Here is a 16357-nt window from a genome sequence, read left to right as displayed (position 1 = left end):
TAAAGTGTAAAGGCTAAATATCTGAAAACTTAACGTTATTTTTGCCCGAAATGTCATCTTTTAAGCTGTATTTGGAACCCGGAGTTGTACGAGATGGTTTGTAAATTGCAAAGCTCCCTATTAATGATCCACTTGAAGAGTCTCTGTAAAAGGGGGCACATTTAGGAAGACACAGCTGGAAAGGTAGCAGTTTGGAGTGCGGTGGGCATGGGAGGGGGAGCGTACCATGGCCGGAGCTTAGCCACCGGATGACGCAAAGGCGCACTGAGCGCTGCAGTTCTGGAAGCCGGGCGGTGGTATGGAGAGCCGTGCACTGACTGTCAGGTTACAGGGATGGGGTGGGCTCCAGCTCCGACCCGCTTTGGGGCAGGAACTGCTGCAGTGCGGCTGCGCGCCTCTGAGCCGCTCCGCAGTGCAAGGAGTCTGCAACCCTGTCCTTTGAGATCTCCGGGTCCCAAGGTAACCTGGCCCCCCAATGCCATAGGGAAATCTTAAGACCCGGGTGTGGTAATCGCGTCTAGTCCCCTCATTTTATAGGTGCCTGGCTCAGAGACCTGGGAAAGCCCGAAACGTCTGTGGTGGAGAGGGGACTCGAAGCCCGGGAGTGCCCGAGACATCCAACACTGTCCATTAACCAGTCACACTCATCGATTGATTAATCTGTCCAATATAACGTGTTTTCCTCCCGAGGAAATTTAGAAAATTTGTAAACTACCGAAAATTATTGGGAATAAAAACAATGCCAGTTCTCATCGCGAGATCATTACTATTAACGTCATAATTTCCCCCCCTAGAGGCCTTTTTTTTTCTTCCACATTTTTAGTATGGATCTACCCACACGTATTTTTCCAAATCCCCGCTTGTACCAGAAATGTCTGTTTTCTTTTTGTCCCTTTAGCTTTTGGCCTGAGATTTAAGGTCATTAAATATTCTCCGAAGATATCTCATTAGAGAATATTTTTAAGCAATACTCTTTTGTTGGGAATTTGGGTTGTCAGTTTTACACTTTTTAAAAATAATTGTGTTGAATTATTTCATATACGTCATAAATTTCTAGATGTGAAATTATCAGGTTTTCATTTTTTTGTTGTATTTTTTTATTTTTATTTTTTGGGTGTTCATTTTTAAGGTCCATTTTATGGACATTTTTACCTCGTGGTATATATTTTAAAATTGCCCTCCAAAAAAACCCAATAAACTCTTCTATCAATAACATGTTTCCTTGCATTCTAATCAGCACTGTTTTACAAGTTTCATTATTTCCTTGCAATTTTCATAATTGAAAAACAAAAGTTCCTTTTACTTGATGTATATATTTTCTCTTGGTATAGGCATTCAATGTTTTCTTGCAGATTTGTTAGACTTTTTCATAATATAAAGGATATGAATTTTTTACTATCAAAGATTGCATTGCAATCTTTTCCAGTTTATTCTTTACCTTTTCCTTATATTTTTGCACCTAGAGTAATTTTCACTTTCATATATTCCAATGTACCAATATTTTTTACTTTATGGTTTCCTCTATTGCATATGTGCTCTTTTCAAATTGTTTTGTGTTTGTATTATTTTTTTCCATTTACTTGTACTCCATTTGTAATTTATTTTGTTGGTCATTCCAATGGAAAAATCAAGTAAGCTTAAAGCCTGTCTATATATATATCAATAAAAATGTGTGTATATATATATATATATATATATATATATACACATATATACACATTTTTATTGATTTCAGAGAGGGAGAGGGAGATAGAAACATCAATGATGAGAGAGAATCATGAATTGGCTGCCTCCTGCATGCCCCACACTGAGGATCGAGCCCGAAACCCAGGCATGTGCCCTTGACCAGTTTCAAACCTGGGACCTTTCAGTCTGAAGGCCGATGACGCTCTATCCACTGAGCCAAACTGGCTAGAACCCTGTCACTCTTATTAAGCAATTAAGGCTGTAAGCTCTTTACTTGGACTAATTCAATACTACCACAATTCCCTAAGGTAAATTCTGTTGTAATCCCCATTTTTAAATATCAGGAAACTAAATTTGCTTAAGGTCATTGAGCAATTAGGTGGTGGGGTCTGAGTTAGACCTTGAATCTGGGCTCTTGACCCCAAAGCCATTCTGCCAGTAGGCTTATTGTATACCAGAGGGTGACCACATGAGTGGACACAGGGCCATTCCCTCTCTGGGCAGGAATGGTGATCCCATATGCTCCTCCCTCCCATACCCCTTGCTAGTTAGCAATCAGAAGACCTCATCTCTCGTACATTGCAGGAAGATGTTGACGGCTACATAACTAGGCAATATAAAATTTTCAGCTCCATTATAATCTATGGGACCACCTTTGTATATGCAATCCGCCATTGACTGAAACATGGTCATCTCAGGACAAAATCTCAGTCCCCTCCCCGTTCTGACACCCATATGTTCCTTTAAGAATCCAGAGCTCTAGTGTCCCGGGGTTCAATTCCGGTTCAGGGCACGTGCCCGGGGTTGCAAGCTTGATCCCCAGTAGAGGGCGTGCAGGAGGCAGCTGATCAATGATTCTCATCACTGATGTTTCTACTCTCACTTCCTCTCTGAAATCAATAAAAATATTTTTTTTTTTAAAAAGGGGAGGGGGGAATCCAGAGCTCTAAAAGGAGACCAAACCCAGTTTACAGTGAGCTTCCTACTCCACACACAAAAGACCCGGTCAACATTATCAAGTTGGAGAGCACTTTAATGGTCTACAAATTGATGCAGTTTTATTGTTATGACATGTTAAAATCATTTTATAGAAACAGTAAAACTTCAAATAATTTTATAGGAACAACATTGTGCATAACTTTATAGAAACAGTAAATTTTTGAATAAATTTGTAGAAAAGAAGAGACACCAAGGAAAGTAATTTTCTCTGCACAGTTGACATTTTCATATTCTCGATGGAAATTTCCCACATCTGTCCCATTCTGGCTCAGAACAATGGATAGCCAATATATGTTGTTCATTTTTTATCTATTACTTTACACAGTTACTTCCAATAGTCATTGGGAAATTAGGACTATTCGTGGCACAAACAAGAGCACAAAGAATTTGGTTTTCCTGGCAGACAGGGTCTTATTAGCAACGGCACCAAGCAACCACGGTTTGGGGGGCAAGTCTCGCACATATTCTTTGCAAGAGTATCAGCAGCCCTCACGGTCCTCACACTTTCACAGGAAGACGGCCTGCAAAGGATTGTGGATAATTCCCAAGTCCTAACATCCCTGTTTTTCCTTTTGTAAGTTCCCAAGCCCATGGAAACAAGGCGATGGCCGCCCTTGAAGGTGATGGAACTCCGCGACAATCCCTTCCACCACCCAGGACTCAATGGCATAACCTCAGGACTCAGCTGAAAGAGGCTGTCCACTCCAGCAGTAAGTCCTGTGGGGCAGGGGACAATAGGCAGTGACAGGGACAGGACTAAAGGCACTCCCATGGTGAGAGATGGATAAATCACTCTTTACTCAGTGACAGACAGGAAACATCAGAGACAGAGACTCCTGATAGAGCTGGCCAACCTGGGTTACAACCTTTAGACCACCCAGGCAGTTTTTGAAAGGCCTGACCTGAGGGGGGGTGGGGGGGGAGAGGTGGTTGGAGGCAAAACAAAAAAAAAAATTAAAGGGCAATGAGGCAAGGGAGAAGGCTGGAGGCTGGTGCTGGGGTTTGGAATCAGGCCATAATTCTCTCCTCACTTAGCTAAAGTCAGAGTTGTCTAGGGAACTTGGGAAGGACTATTTGCTCTAACTTTTACAACCAACATATTCATCCTGGTCTACCAGGCACTTGTTTTCTAAGTACAACCTCATTACAGGTCCACTTGGCTAATAACATACAGAATGTTTAAAATAACCAGGTAGGCGAACATCTCCTTGTGGCTTATGTGCAAGGGCCTGAGCAGGAGAGAGAAACTCGAGAGTCCTGCCTGGTACCCTCTCTCCAGGGACGCGGATCACAAGAGAGGTTGCTGCTCGGGTTCCGTCTGGTAATTCTCATTGTTCTTCAATGACACAAAAAAATGCCATATTGACAGCGAGATCCGAATCACCCCAATAAAGGCTATTTTAAAAATCTCACTTCAAAGACTGAATCACAGATTTAACTAGTTACCCAATCTGCAAATAAACACCTCCTACTTCTGTCAGTGGCTCACTCGCTGGACTCGAAAGTGGAACAAAGGTGAGTCCTCAAGGCCAGAAACATTCATGGTTGGCAAAGATGGGCTGAGACGCATTGGCTGGCTTCCTCTGCCCACAGCCTTGCCCGGGCTAAACTGGATGACTTGATGGGGAGAGAGGGGTGTGGCCCCAGGGGTCCCTTCCCCAGCCCCACTCATTCACAGGTTTTCAGGAGGCTCAGCCTATGAAAAGGAACCAAGGATAGCACACAGCCTGGAAGTGGCATCTGGCCAAAGGACCCCAGTAGAATGAATTTCATGCAACAACCCATGGTGTCAATTCTCGCATCTTACAGGCAACTGTTACCGAATGAGCCAAAATTGTGGCCCGGGAGGGAAGCTGGGCCAGGGGAAAGTCTGGGAGTCCCTGGATGTCTCCCCTGACCACCCTCCTCGGCCCCAGTCCCCCAGTCCCCTGGCTTGGGGTGCCAGGTGAGGAGACAGAGAACAGGCACTAGCTGCCGTGCCCCAGCAACAAGGCTCTGAGTCCCTCTCCACAGGCTGAGAGGGCAAATGCCAACCCACCTTTGACAAACATGAATGTATGTATCTTCCTATTGAAATACCAAGGGATCCTGACCTCTGGCCTCAGGACTGTGACATGCAGGGCAAATTGTGCCTCCTCAGTTCAGAAGTTGCCTTGAAAACTCGCCAGGGGGTGGCCTTCCAGGCCATGCCACCCCCCCGGGAGCCAGCACGATGAACTAGGTAAGGCAGTAGCACCCAGTTTCCACCTATTCCCTGCTGGCCTTTGGTTAGGGGCACAGGGCCCTGACCCACTGGAGTGTGGCCGGCATGAAGCTGGATGTTCCTAAGGCACCGAAGAAGGTATCTGAGCCCAGGGCGGCGGTCCACTTCCTCCTTGACCTGCGATTTGGTGATGCTCGTATCTGTGAGGTATTCTGTGTGTGTGGAAGACTGAAAGTGGAGGGAAACAGTTAAGACAAAAGAGACAAAAGCACTGTACCTAATACCGGTCTCTTCCAATGTAATAATGCCGGTGCCAAGATTGGGGCAAGAGAGAAACCCGTGAAATGACTGTAATAACTTATCCTCAGGCGCGCCCTCCACCGGGCCGAGAGGCCTCACACACGCACACACACTCCTCGTGGGTAAGGGGGTGGCTCTCAGGATGCGGGGCTTCCAGAAGCCCAGCCTGACCTGAGCTGAACAGGCACGTGGGATCCTGAGACCTGCCTTTGCCGAAGCGGCTCCCAAGTCACAGACCCCGGAGAGCGGCAGAGGGGCAAAGGGCAAACGGTGGGCAAAGAGGCCTGGTGCCCGCACCAAGTTCTCAGTCCCAGGGCACTCCGCTAGGCTAGAGCGGGGCAGGTCTCCGCCAGCCCCCGGCTGCCCACAGGGAGTGCAGGTCTGCGGGGACACGCAGAGTGCTGGCGTGCGGGGCGGGAGACGGGGGACAGGAGGGCACCCCCGTCTCGCTTATTTCGGCATTGGCTCTGGTTCACCTAGAAAATGCTCCCTAAGATGCAGAGCACGTGTTCGGGCTTCCCTCTCGCCCTAACACCATTACAATTTGCAGCCCTTCCACTGAATGAAGCTCTGGAGCGGAAGGAAGCCCTAAATCACTCTGTGCGCGCGCGTGGGGGGGCGGGGGGCGGAGAACACGTGGGGTGCAATATTTCCCTGGAGGGAGAGGGAGGGTTGAATGCATCGGCAGCTGGACCCTCTCTCCCAAGATATTATGAAATACGCTCAGTGCACACCTTGCCCTCTGAAAGCGACCACCTCCGGTCTCAGGCCGCCCGCTTGCTGCAGCGTCTTCCTGAGCAACCTGATGCGCGCAGGGCAGCGAACAAGGCCCTTGGAAATACACACCCCAGACGGCTAGGGTTGAAAGGAAAGGGCCCCACGCATGCGCGCAGGCACTCGCTGGCCACGCCTACGCCCCCCCCCCCTCCCCCCAACTCCACTCCCAGAATCAACAGGCGGACTTGTCCTTTGCGCCCTGGCCTCCCCCCGCCCCCCGCGGTCTGGGAGAGGCTCCGCTAGAAGTGGTGCTGGTGCAGGGCCGCGGGCGAGGGGCCTTTCTCCAGCCGCTTGACGTGGCAGGGCTGGCAGAAGAGATGGTCCTCCAGGGGGTAGCAGCGGTGGCCGTCCTCGTCGTTGAGCTCCAGGCCGCAGTCCTGGGAGAGGCAGAAACATTCAGCGGCAGCCAAGCAAAAGGGCTGCCAAAGGCCGGCGTCCCGGGAACCAGCAGTGTGGCTCGCCGGGGGGTGGCAAACGCAGGGCCCCAGCCCCCCTCCCCGGGGAAGGTCTGGGCTGCACGGTCCCACCCCCGGGCCACCGGCCACATGTCCCCATCCTGCACTTGAAATGGGGCTGGTGGGAAATGGGACGTGATGTCATTGTAAACACACCCCAGATTTCCAAGACTTAGTGGGGGGGGAGGGGGGGGAAGGATATAAAATGGCTCATGAAAAATGGTTTATAGTGACTACAAGTTGAAATGGTAACACTCTGGATAGAATGGGCTGAATAAATTTTATCACAAAAATCGATCCCGACTATTTCTTCTACCTTTTTATGTGGCTACTAGGAAACAAAATGACACGCAGGCCCTGAATCTGTGGCTCTCGATTTCCACCCCACGGCGCTGGTCTGGATGTGTGGAGGGGACAGTGGAGCTTGTAACTTCACCTTTGCCCCCAGTGCCTGGGGCACCACTGACAAGTCCCACCTACTTCCTCAGCGCCAGTGGGATGGAGCTAACTGTACCCACACCGGTTCTCCTGCCCCCCCCTTCACGCCCCCTCCCCGCATCACAAAATAAGTCTCATCTCCTTCCACTTAGTTCTGGCTGGAAGGCCACGGGCTCTTAAAGTGTCTGCACCCTTTCACAAGGCTGGTGAGGGGCGACCCCTGGCTGGCCTAATGGTCCTGGGCACCCATGGCTCCTTCAGCCTCGGGGTGATACAAGGGTAGGGAAAGGCAGATTCCCCACCACCACCACCACCACCTTCACACTGATCAGCCACATCCCTGTTTCCAAGGGGAGTGGGGTAGGGGTGAAATTTCTTCATGATTTCCAGGGCTCGGCTGAGAAGGAGGCTCCTGGCAGATGAACAGCCTACACAAGCATGTCAAACTCACAGCCAGCGGGCCGGCCGCATGTCTGACAGGCTTGGTACAAGCTGGAGGGGAGGGGGTCTATTCCCCACATCGCACACCTGCCTGAAGACGTGGCCCCCAAACAGGACCTGAACCCGCATTCCCCATGCTCCTCCCACTCCGCAGCTTCAGGCGGGGCAGCTGCCACGGACTCAGGCCTTAGAGAAAATAGTAAAGACCTTCATGCCCAAACATCTACATCCTCTCCGACCTCTCCTCCCCCTTCCGCCCCCAGAACAGGCTCCATCCCATCTTCTCCATCAGCTCTGACGGCAGCCCCAGGCCCGAACCTAACCGCCTCCTGCCACAGTCAACTGGGCCGGTCTCGTCTTGGACTGCTAAGCGGGTTTGGGGGCCTGGGCAGGGAGAGGCCTACCTCGCAGTGGTAACACTCCACGTGGTAATCTCTGTCCATGGACACGACACGGATGGTCTCATCTGAGCCCTGGATCGAGAAAAAGCGAATACGAGAAGTTGGGGGGCCCACTGGGTTCCACATGCAGTGGGGGTGTTGGGGGGGGATTCTGAGTAACAAGCAGGCGGCCTTAGGAGATACTAACAAGGGGGTACAGAGCACAATGACTTATGGGAAATGGAGGGACAGGAGTCCCACCCTCTGAGATGTCGTTGACACTGAAAAAGCCACCTGCTCACCTTCTACGCTAGGAGTTAGCATTACGTCATTACGTCGGCGAGTCTGCCCTGACTGCAGGGAACAAACAGGGCACCAGCAGGGCATTGGGCTGGGGAAGCCGGCGAAAGAGAAAGGGGCTCCTTGGGGAGGACACGAGGGACAGAGCCTGGAAATGACCCCAGGAGGAATTCCTGTCGTGGGCGACCCGGGTCTGAGGGGCATCTCACCTCAGGTGGAAGGATGGGGAGCCCGCAGGCTGCACACTTGGGGGCCAACACCCTGTGGGGAGAGCAGAGAAGCCGTGAGATGCAGGTTGTGCTTCTGGAGGGCAAGGCCCAGGGTTCCTGGGAGCCCTCCTCCCGGCCCGGCCCTGCCCCCTCCAGCCCTGGATAGAGGGCCTGGCTCGCTCACTGGGACTCGCTTCCTGATGCTTCTTCGGGACCCATCCCCAGCGCTAACGAGCACATCTGGCCCCTCGCTCTACTCGGAACAGAGACAGACTGTCTGTTTTCTCCCCTTGAGGAGCCTGGTACAGGCCCAGGCACACCGAGGGTGGAGGCCAGCTGAACCGGCGCCTTCTAAGTTAGCAAAGCTGGAGCCACAGGGCCTGGAGGATGTGATCTGGGGTTTTTGGTGGGTTTTGTTTTCCAGTAAACATAATTCTTTCATCAGTTTCTGTCTGCACCGAGGCCCCCGCTCCACCCCTCAAATCATGAGGCCTTTGCCAGGCTGTGGGCTAATGGGCAAGCTGCCTGTAGACAAGCCTCAGCAGGTGTCTGCTGTCACTGCTGTGTGCCCACCGCGTGGCTCCCACGTGCGGCTCCCGGCCCTCCTTACTTGTGGTAATCTCGGACACAGTAGATCTTGTTTTCTGAGTCCACGGTGAAGGGCACCCCATCCAAGCACTCGTTACAGATGACACAGCGGAAACAGCCGGGGTGGTAGGACTTCCCCAGGGCCTGCAGGATCTGGGGACACAAAGGACCAGGTGGGACTCAGCGGGATGATGGGGAGGAAGGGAGAACATCAGGCGGAGGGACCATGTGAACAATCACGCCACGAGAGGCACACACACCAAGTTTCACGTGGACCACGGTCAGGAGGCGACCGGGCAGGAAAGCTAATGCAGTCACATGTATAAACAGGAGGAGGCCAAACAGGACCTTCCTCCTGAGTCCACAAAAACTCCGGGAGGGAATTTCAATGGCTCCCTGTCAGAAAGCCTTATGGTTCTTTGTAGGAAATGACGCATAGTAGGACCACAGAAGGATCCATCCCGGATCTGGGGAACAGCGAGTACGTGGAAAGATTAAAGGAAATTCCCCGTGAAAATGCAGAGCTCAGAGAAAACCTCCAACTCCTTCTCAGCGGCTTTGACCCTGCGGCATGACAAGCAGTGACTCAGCCGATTATCTCAAATCCAAGTGCAAGCAAAGCCTCTTTGTTGTTGTTGTTTTCTGTTTGTTTTGTTGTTGTTGTTTTTAAACACAGAGAAGAGAAAGCCCCACAAACCTCCTTCCTCTCAGCGTCACTGACCCGGATGTGACACCTGAAACTGTAAGAGGCCACCCTGAAGCCCGGACAGCGCTGAGAGGCGAGGGGAGGGGAGAAGAGCTGGGAAGAATGTCCTTGGTGACATCAGCACATAACCAGTTTCACCCACCGTGGAACTGCCCACCTCCACACTCTTGTTCAGCGAGATAAAGCACTGTTCCTCTTAAGTCGGTGGTTCTCCAAGTGCAATCCCTGGACCAGCAGGAATGAGTATTTATGTCCATCAGAGACATGCCTGAAAGTGTTCACGGCTCTATTCCTAAGAAGCCCCCAAGTGGGAACCACCCAAACCCCACCAGCAGGAGGACGGATCAGCAAACTGCTCTATCCCTACGATGGACTTCTACTTAGCAAGGAAAATAAATACGCTACCAACACAGGTAACCACAAATGAATGAATCTCAAAAACATTTTCCCAAGTGAGAAACGGCAGTCCCCAAGGAGTCTACACGGTATGATTCCATTTACACGACGCTCCAGGACCAGCGACACAAATCCGAGGCGAGAGATGTCAAGATAGTGGGGACCGCTGTGGGAGGGGGATCTCAACGGGAAGGGGGGAGGGGGGAACCTTCTGGGGTGCAGACTGCAGGATATGATCTACATCCTGATCTGGGAGGTGCTGACGTGGGCATCTGCAAGTGTAAAAATTCACTCAGCTGCATGCACACTTGGGGGGGGGGTGTGTCCTTTACTCTAAGAGTTGCTTCTCAATAAAAATGGTTGTTTGGCCCTAACCAGTTTGGCTCAGTGGACAGAGTGTCGGCCTGCGGACTGAAGGGTCCCAGGTTCAATTCCGGCCAAGGGCATGTACCTTGGTTGCGGCCAGTAAGGGGCATGCAGGCGGCGGCTGATCGATGTTTCTCTCTCATCGATGTGTCTAACTCTCTATCCCTCTCCCTTCCTCTCTGTAAAAAATCAATACTATATATATATATTTTTTTTTTTTTTAAATGGTTGTTCGTTTTTTTAAAGGCAACACTTAGCAATTCCCTTCTCCTGAAAGGAATGAATAGATCAGTAAAAGGGGATTTAACTCCTTACAACTAAAACGAAGTTCTTTGTCATTTTCTCTAGTATATTAAATAAAACCTCCAGGGCCACTCTGCATTGGTGAGCACCTGATCCCTGAGACAGAATAAGAACTCCATATTCCTTAGGCCCACGGCCTTTCCCTATAAGGCAGGGCTGGGGAACGCCCACCTGGGGGCCGTGTAAGGCCTCGGAAATCACTGGGTCTGGCCCTGCCAAGGCATCAGGGGTGAGCTAATTAAATGTTCGACCAAATACAGCAGGCTGATTTTAAGTTGGTAATCTTGTGTGGCCCATGAATGATGTTACAGATATCCAAATGGCCCTTGGCGGGGAAAAGGCTCCCCACCCCTGCTCTAAGGAGGCCAGGAAGGGGAACTATTTCCACTGAAGAGATAAAGATACTGCGGCCCAGGACGCGCTCAGAGAGCCAGTGGCTCAGCAAGGAACAGAATGAGTAAAATTTGCTCCTTGTTCCCCTGGTTCAAAAATTCATCTTAGGCCCTGGCTGGTGTTCTCAGTGGTTAGAGTGTTGGCCTGCACACCGAAAGGTCTCCAGTTCTGTTCTTGGTCGAGGGCATGTACCTGGGTCTCAAGTTCGCTCTGTCCCCGGTTGGGGCAGGGGCAGGGGCAGGAGGCAACCAGTTGATGTGTCTTTCTCACATCAATGTTTATGTTTCTCTCTCTCTCTCTCCTCTCTCCCTTCCTCTCCCTCTCTCTCTTCTTCTCCCTCTCTCCTTTCCTCCCTCCCACTCTCTGAAAAGCAATGGAAAAAAATCTCCTCAGGTGAAGATTCACAACAACAAAATATTTTTTTAATTAAGTTTTAGGAACAGACTGAGCCAGGCAGAGCAAAGGGGAAAAACACAGTGTTTATCTGACTTTCTGCGCCTGGCTCCGAGGCAGCTGAGAATTCTGTGGTAAAAACAGGTTCCAGTGGGCGTCTCAGCTAGGATGCTGCAGGGGTCACAGGAAATCAGAGGGAGGCCAGTGTGCGGACAGCCCAGGGCAGAGAGGATCGTCGGAAACACAACACTGGAGGGCTGAGGATGCGAATACCAATGCAAGCCAACACTGTGGGTTCTGCTACACCAAACAAGGTGTATTGCATAGGGTCTGCTTTCCATACAACCAGATGTTAATAAAAACTGCAACCACAAGTCGAGCTAGGAAACACGGTTCTCCGTGGTTAATTCCTCTGTTCTCTGCAGGCCTCCCCCTCTCACCGGGCTCTTATCTTGTTTGGCTGACCCTACTCACCATGTCCATGATCAGATGGCCACACAGAAAACACCGGTCAGCTGACTGCTGGAAGCCAGAGTACTGCAGAGGAAAGAGGAGAGAGAGTGAACCCAGGCAGGGCCGAGGGATCCAGCCTCTCCCCTGCCAGCCACAAGGATAACGCTGCCGTTCTCAGAAAGATGTGTCACTCTGTTCAGGAATCTGTCATTTCCCCCGAGGACAACACAGGTGTGTGATGACTCACGGAATCATTTCTGTCACAAAAGCCATGACGCATACTAATACTGCCTGCCCTAGGAAGTATACCTGGGCACCCATGGCACGGCAGAGAGGCCTGGATCCAAGCAGGCCGTTCTAAGAGGAGTTCCCAGGCATCACCTACAAACTCTAAAAAATGCAAATGATTAGGATATACAGCCCAATTGGAAACTCAGGGGGTGGGGCCCGGAATGTGTGTTTTCAGGACCCTTGCATGGTCCAGTTTGAGACCACCACTCCAATGAATCCTGAAAACAATTCTGCAGCAAACATGTTAACCGTTTCTCAAAAGGGAAGCTCAGAGAGGTTACGTGACCTTCTCGAGGTCACACAGCCTCTAAGGGGTAAGGACAGGATTCAAATCCAAGTCAGTTTCTGGTTAAAAGGCCAATGCCTTTTACAGTTAGCTTCAAAGAAACCCGGTAAGTATTATCTACCTTACACACACACACACACACACACACACACACACACAGGCGCAGCAGGAGTCTTAAAAGAAATGAGGAACTCTCTTCAGAAAACAGACGAGATACTACACCCTGGGAGATAGTAGAGTTTCGATATTGCAAATATTACTTAATGGGGGAAATGTAATGGAAAGGAAGGTGGGGAAGAAAAAGGGAAACTTTCTGCAACTCCACACCAGTTGTGGTTTCTGCTGTCTGGCACCTTCTCCTGTTCTAGGGGTAACAACAGTTCTGCATTTTCACTCAGGACCCCACCATTCCTGTGGGACTGACCCGCTACTGTGTTCCAAGGTGGGGCACAGACTCGGCCCCGGCCAATCAGAGCCTCGCATTCTGCCAGCACCAATGACTTTGCCCAAGGATGGCCATGAGACCCAACCAGAGCTATGGAGACCCCAGGAACTGCCTGGCCAAGCTCCGAACAAATGCAGGGCCCGCCCATCAGGCCATCGCTTAGTGCCCACCCGAGTTTGACACACACAGAGAGAGCGAGAGGCAGGGCCAGAAAGAGAAAATGACTCCCGGAGGCCTTGCTGGGATGAATTTCCTTTTGGCCTAAGCCAGCTTGGGTGTGCGTGTCTGTGCCCAGCAAACATGAGTCACAGGAATCCATCCACACAAGGAAGCTGGCCCGGCCCCTCTGGGTCTCTGGGTCTCACAGTCCTCAGCCCTGAAACGCAGGCTCAGTTCGGCTCCCTCTCCCGGCCGCACTCTATGCTCAGCAGTGAGCTCGGATCTCAGGGCCGGAAGGTGGAGATGCAGGCTCATCCCTCCCGAGGGGCTACAGTCTCCACAGTCCGGAGGGGGAGGCTTGTAAACGGACTTGAGGCTGTGTGCTATCTGCCAGGGTGGGGGGCTGCACGGAGGAGGCGAGCCTGTGTCGGGGCAGGAGGGACAAGGAAGGCTGCGGGAGTTACCCGAGCAAAGAAAGGGTGAAGACATTCCAAGCAGAGGAGAGGGCAAAAGCTAAGGCAGGAAGGGAGGCTGGCAGGCGGGCAGAGCATGGCAAGTGCAGGATGAGTGAGTCACAGGCTGGGAGGGGCAGGCTCCTGACGCGGACAGCTTTTCTGCACATGCTTTCACCCTGGGGGTGCGCCCGAAGGCCGGGTGCACCGGCAGATAGTGTGGAGGAGGGCACCAGGCCATCCGGCTGGGCCTCGCTGCCATTGCCAGCTAAGCAGGCCCAGGGAGGGCCTGGTGGCACAAGGCTCTGTGTGTGGCTGCATTGGGACCGGCGGGAAGGAGGAGGGGACGGGAGGAACCTAGGACACAGTTCTCCGAGGTGAGGACCCAAGGCGAGGTGATGTTTCTGCTTCTGGAAAGTGGAGTGGGAGGAGCTGGGGGGCAGCCTGGGACTGTCCTGTGGGCGGTGGGATGTCAGCAGCTGGCCTCAGAGGTGACAGGGCTGCACACGGAGGTACTGTCCATGCGTGGGGGAGGCTGGGTCCGTGGAGGGCAGGCAGAGGGAGACGTGAGGAAGGCCTGCATCCCAGTCCGGAGGTGTTTTTGGGATAAGGGATGGAGTAGGCAGAAGTGGGCGAAGCAACAAGAGGACAGGCAGAGTGACCCTCAAGTCCCTTCAGAGCACACAGCTCCTCGGCTTGTCGTTTGCCTCAGGCACATGGGCCCCCCCACGCATCTCCAGAAGGAGGGTCAGGGTCCCTTTCGGAAGCAGAGTGGCCACCCTCCTCTCCTGGCCTGGCCTCCCGCGTGCTGCGTCCCCGTCCCCCCCCCCGCCCCCACTCTGGTCAGGACTGTGGGGAGGGAGATTTGGGGGTCAAACTCACCAGGAAGTCTTCCTCACAAAACACTTTGCCGTTGACGAAATAAAAGGCTTTTCCTCTCAGCTTCCGGCCTAAAGAAAAAAATTAAAATTAAAATAATGTCCCGCACTGCGTCAGACCAGCAGCAGTTACCAAGAACAGCATTAATAATGACACTGGCAGGCAGACATTCCCCCGCCACGAGGGTGTTTGTTCGTTTTTAAATTAAGTCTTTATTGTTGAAAGTATCACATATGTTCCGCCCCCCCCCCCCCATGGACCCCTTCTTGGAGCAAGGTTTTGAGAGAAAATTTGGTATTAAATATTCACAGAATTTAGAAAGTTCAGATGATTTTGACCCAAAAATTCTACTGCAAGACAATAATCAGAGTTCAATTGTTTAAAGGCTCTTCATTCCGGCATCATTTATAACATCTATGAGAAATGAGCGGTGTCTAATTCTTATAAAATAAACAGCAGCATTTATTCTATTAGGCAGACATAAAAAGGGATTGTTTTCAAAAAGAGATTTAAGGACCCAGCGACATAATTAAAATTTTTTAAAAGGGGAGGGAGGTATAAAAGTGTGTGTGAGCGTGTGTGCATATACCTGGATATACAAACTCACACGTATATGATTGCAAAATTGTATGTGCGCTCATACACTTCAGATGTAGACCAAATGTTAATACTTTAGCTCCCCTCAAAGTTAGTTACCCTCACTTCTAGAAGGTCCTAGAACCTTCGCAAGTATCTCCTGACTCTGCTAAACTAGGGGAACAAGACGAGTGCTTACAACTCCGTGATTTCAGAGTTCACTAACAGAACCCCCTGGCAGCCTTGGAGGTTAAGTTTAACTCGTTTTCTTCATTCTAGGATTTCCCACGGGGATGATAGGAAAGGAGGTGAGGCTGCAGCTGCCAGTGAGGTCACTAGAGGGAGCCAGAGGCTGCCTGAAGCCCACACAGACCGTCCTAGAGAGGTGAGTCTTCGGACCCACCCACGGGGCAGATACCCAGCTCTGAGCCCCCAGCTCTGAGCCCAGGAGTCCGCCCAGGGAGTTCTAACGAGTCTGAGCCCAAGAATCTGGGCTGGGAATTCCGTTTGTTGTTTTAATAGAGGGCGGATTACCTCTGTTGCAAAAATCATCGGGAAGATCATTAAGCATGCGGAGCACTGAACCCTCTCATATTCTAAGAAACGCAAATTAAACAAGAGCTTTTTCACTTATGATTATCAACAAAGACTTTTTTTTTAAAAGTGATCCCAGTCGTGACTGCAGCCACGACATATTCCTGTGAGCTACTGATGAGAGTGTAAAATGATAAACTCTCTTTGGAAAGGAAACTTTAAAATCTTTGATTCAGTGGGGCAGTCTGGTTCTTAGCTTAGGGAAAGAATCTGACATGTGAATAAATATTTACTTCGATCTAAATTGCTAGCCTTTGAGAAGGACTACATAAAACAGGGCACATCTAAATGTGAAAACATTATTTAGCCATTTAAAATACCATTCGGTTAAGTGTTTTAGTGACACTGGAAAATGCTTACACTATAGAAAGATACTCAAATACATTAGTAAGTGAAAAAAGCAAGCTGACAACTGTATTTATAGCACAACTCCAGTTCAGCAACTTCACACACACACACACACACACACACCACTGATATGTAAAAGAAAAACCTTGAAGATTGCACACTAAAACTAGTAGTGGTTACTACCGGTAGCTAGCATTACAGAGAAATTTCACTTTCAATTTTATAAATTAAAAAAAAAAAAACTTATCTACTATTACACAGCACTGGGAGGCTGTAATGAAGGGAAGCTTCACTTACCACTTTATACATTTCAATATTTGAAACTTTTTTGTAGTATCAGGTACACAGGTAGACGAAATGAGAAATTTTACTTTTTGTTTCATAATTTCTATATTAAAATTTTCTAGAATTATGTATTGATTACCCCCAAACACTTTTTAACTTAAAAAACACCCTTATGTAATAATATGAAAAATAAAAAAAGATGTAAAGATTGTGCATTTCAACAATGTAAAGAAGAAATTCGAAGGAAAAAGACTGG

The 16357-nt window shown here is 50.3% G+C and overlaps 1 protein-coding gene across 1 annotated transcript in view; it reads right to left on the bottom strand.

Moving 5' to 3' along the window:
- Window positions 1–2711: 2711 nt before the first annotated feature.
- LIMD1 (LIM domain containing 1) overlaps window positions 2712–16357 on the bottom strand; it is a 45249-nt gene continuing 31603 nt past the window's right edge. The window contains exons 3-8 of the mRNA XM_070391669.1: window positions 14302–14369; window positions 11808–11870; window positions 8799–8929; window positions 8189–8240; window positions 7704–7772; window positions 2712–6342 (exon numbers count right to left, since the gene is read on the bottom strand). Of these exons, the coding sequence (XP_070247770.1) occupies window positions 6205–6342; window positions 7704–7772; window positions 8189–8240; window positions 8799–8929; window positions 11808–11870; window positions 14302–14369 (521 nt within the window). The 3' untranslated portion in view covers window positions 2712–6204. The remainder of the gene's footprint in view (window positions 6343–7703; window positions 7773–8188; window positions 8241–8798; window positions 8930–11807; window positions 11871–14301; window positions 14370–16357) is intronic.

This window comes from Myotis yumanensis, unplaced genomic scaffold (assembly GCF_028538775.1).
Source record: "Myotis yumanensis isolate MYYU_CA2020_CCGP unplaced genomic scaffold, mMyoYum1.0.hap1 SCAF_14, whole genome shotgun sequence".
Classification (NCBI taxonomy): Eukaryota; Metazoa; Chordata; class Mammalia; order Chiroptera; family Vespertilionidae; genus Myotis; species Myotis yumanensis.
The sequence above is the reverse complement of the archived record's forward strand: the minus strand, read 5'-3'. Positions and strand labels throughout refer to the sequence as shown.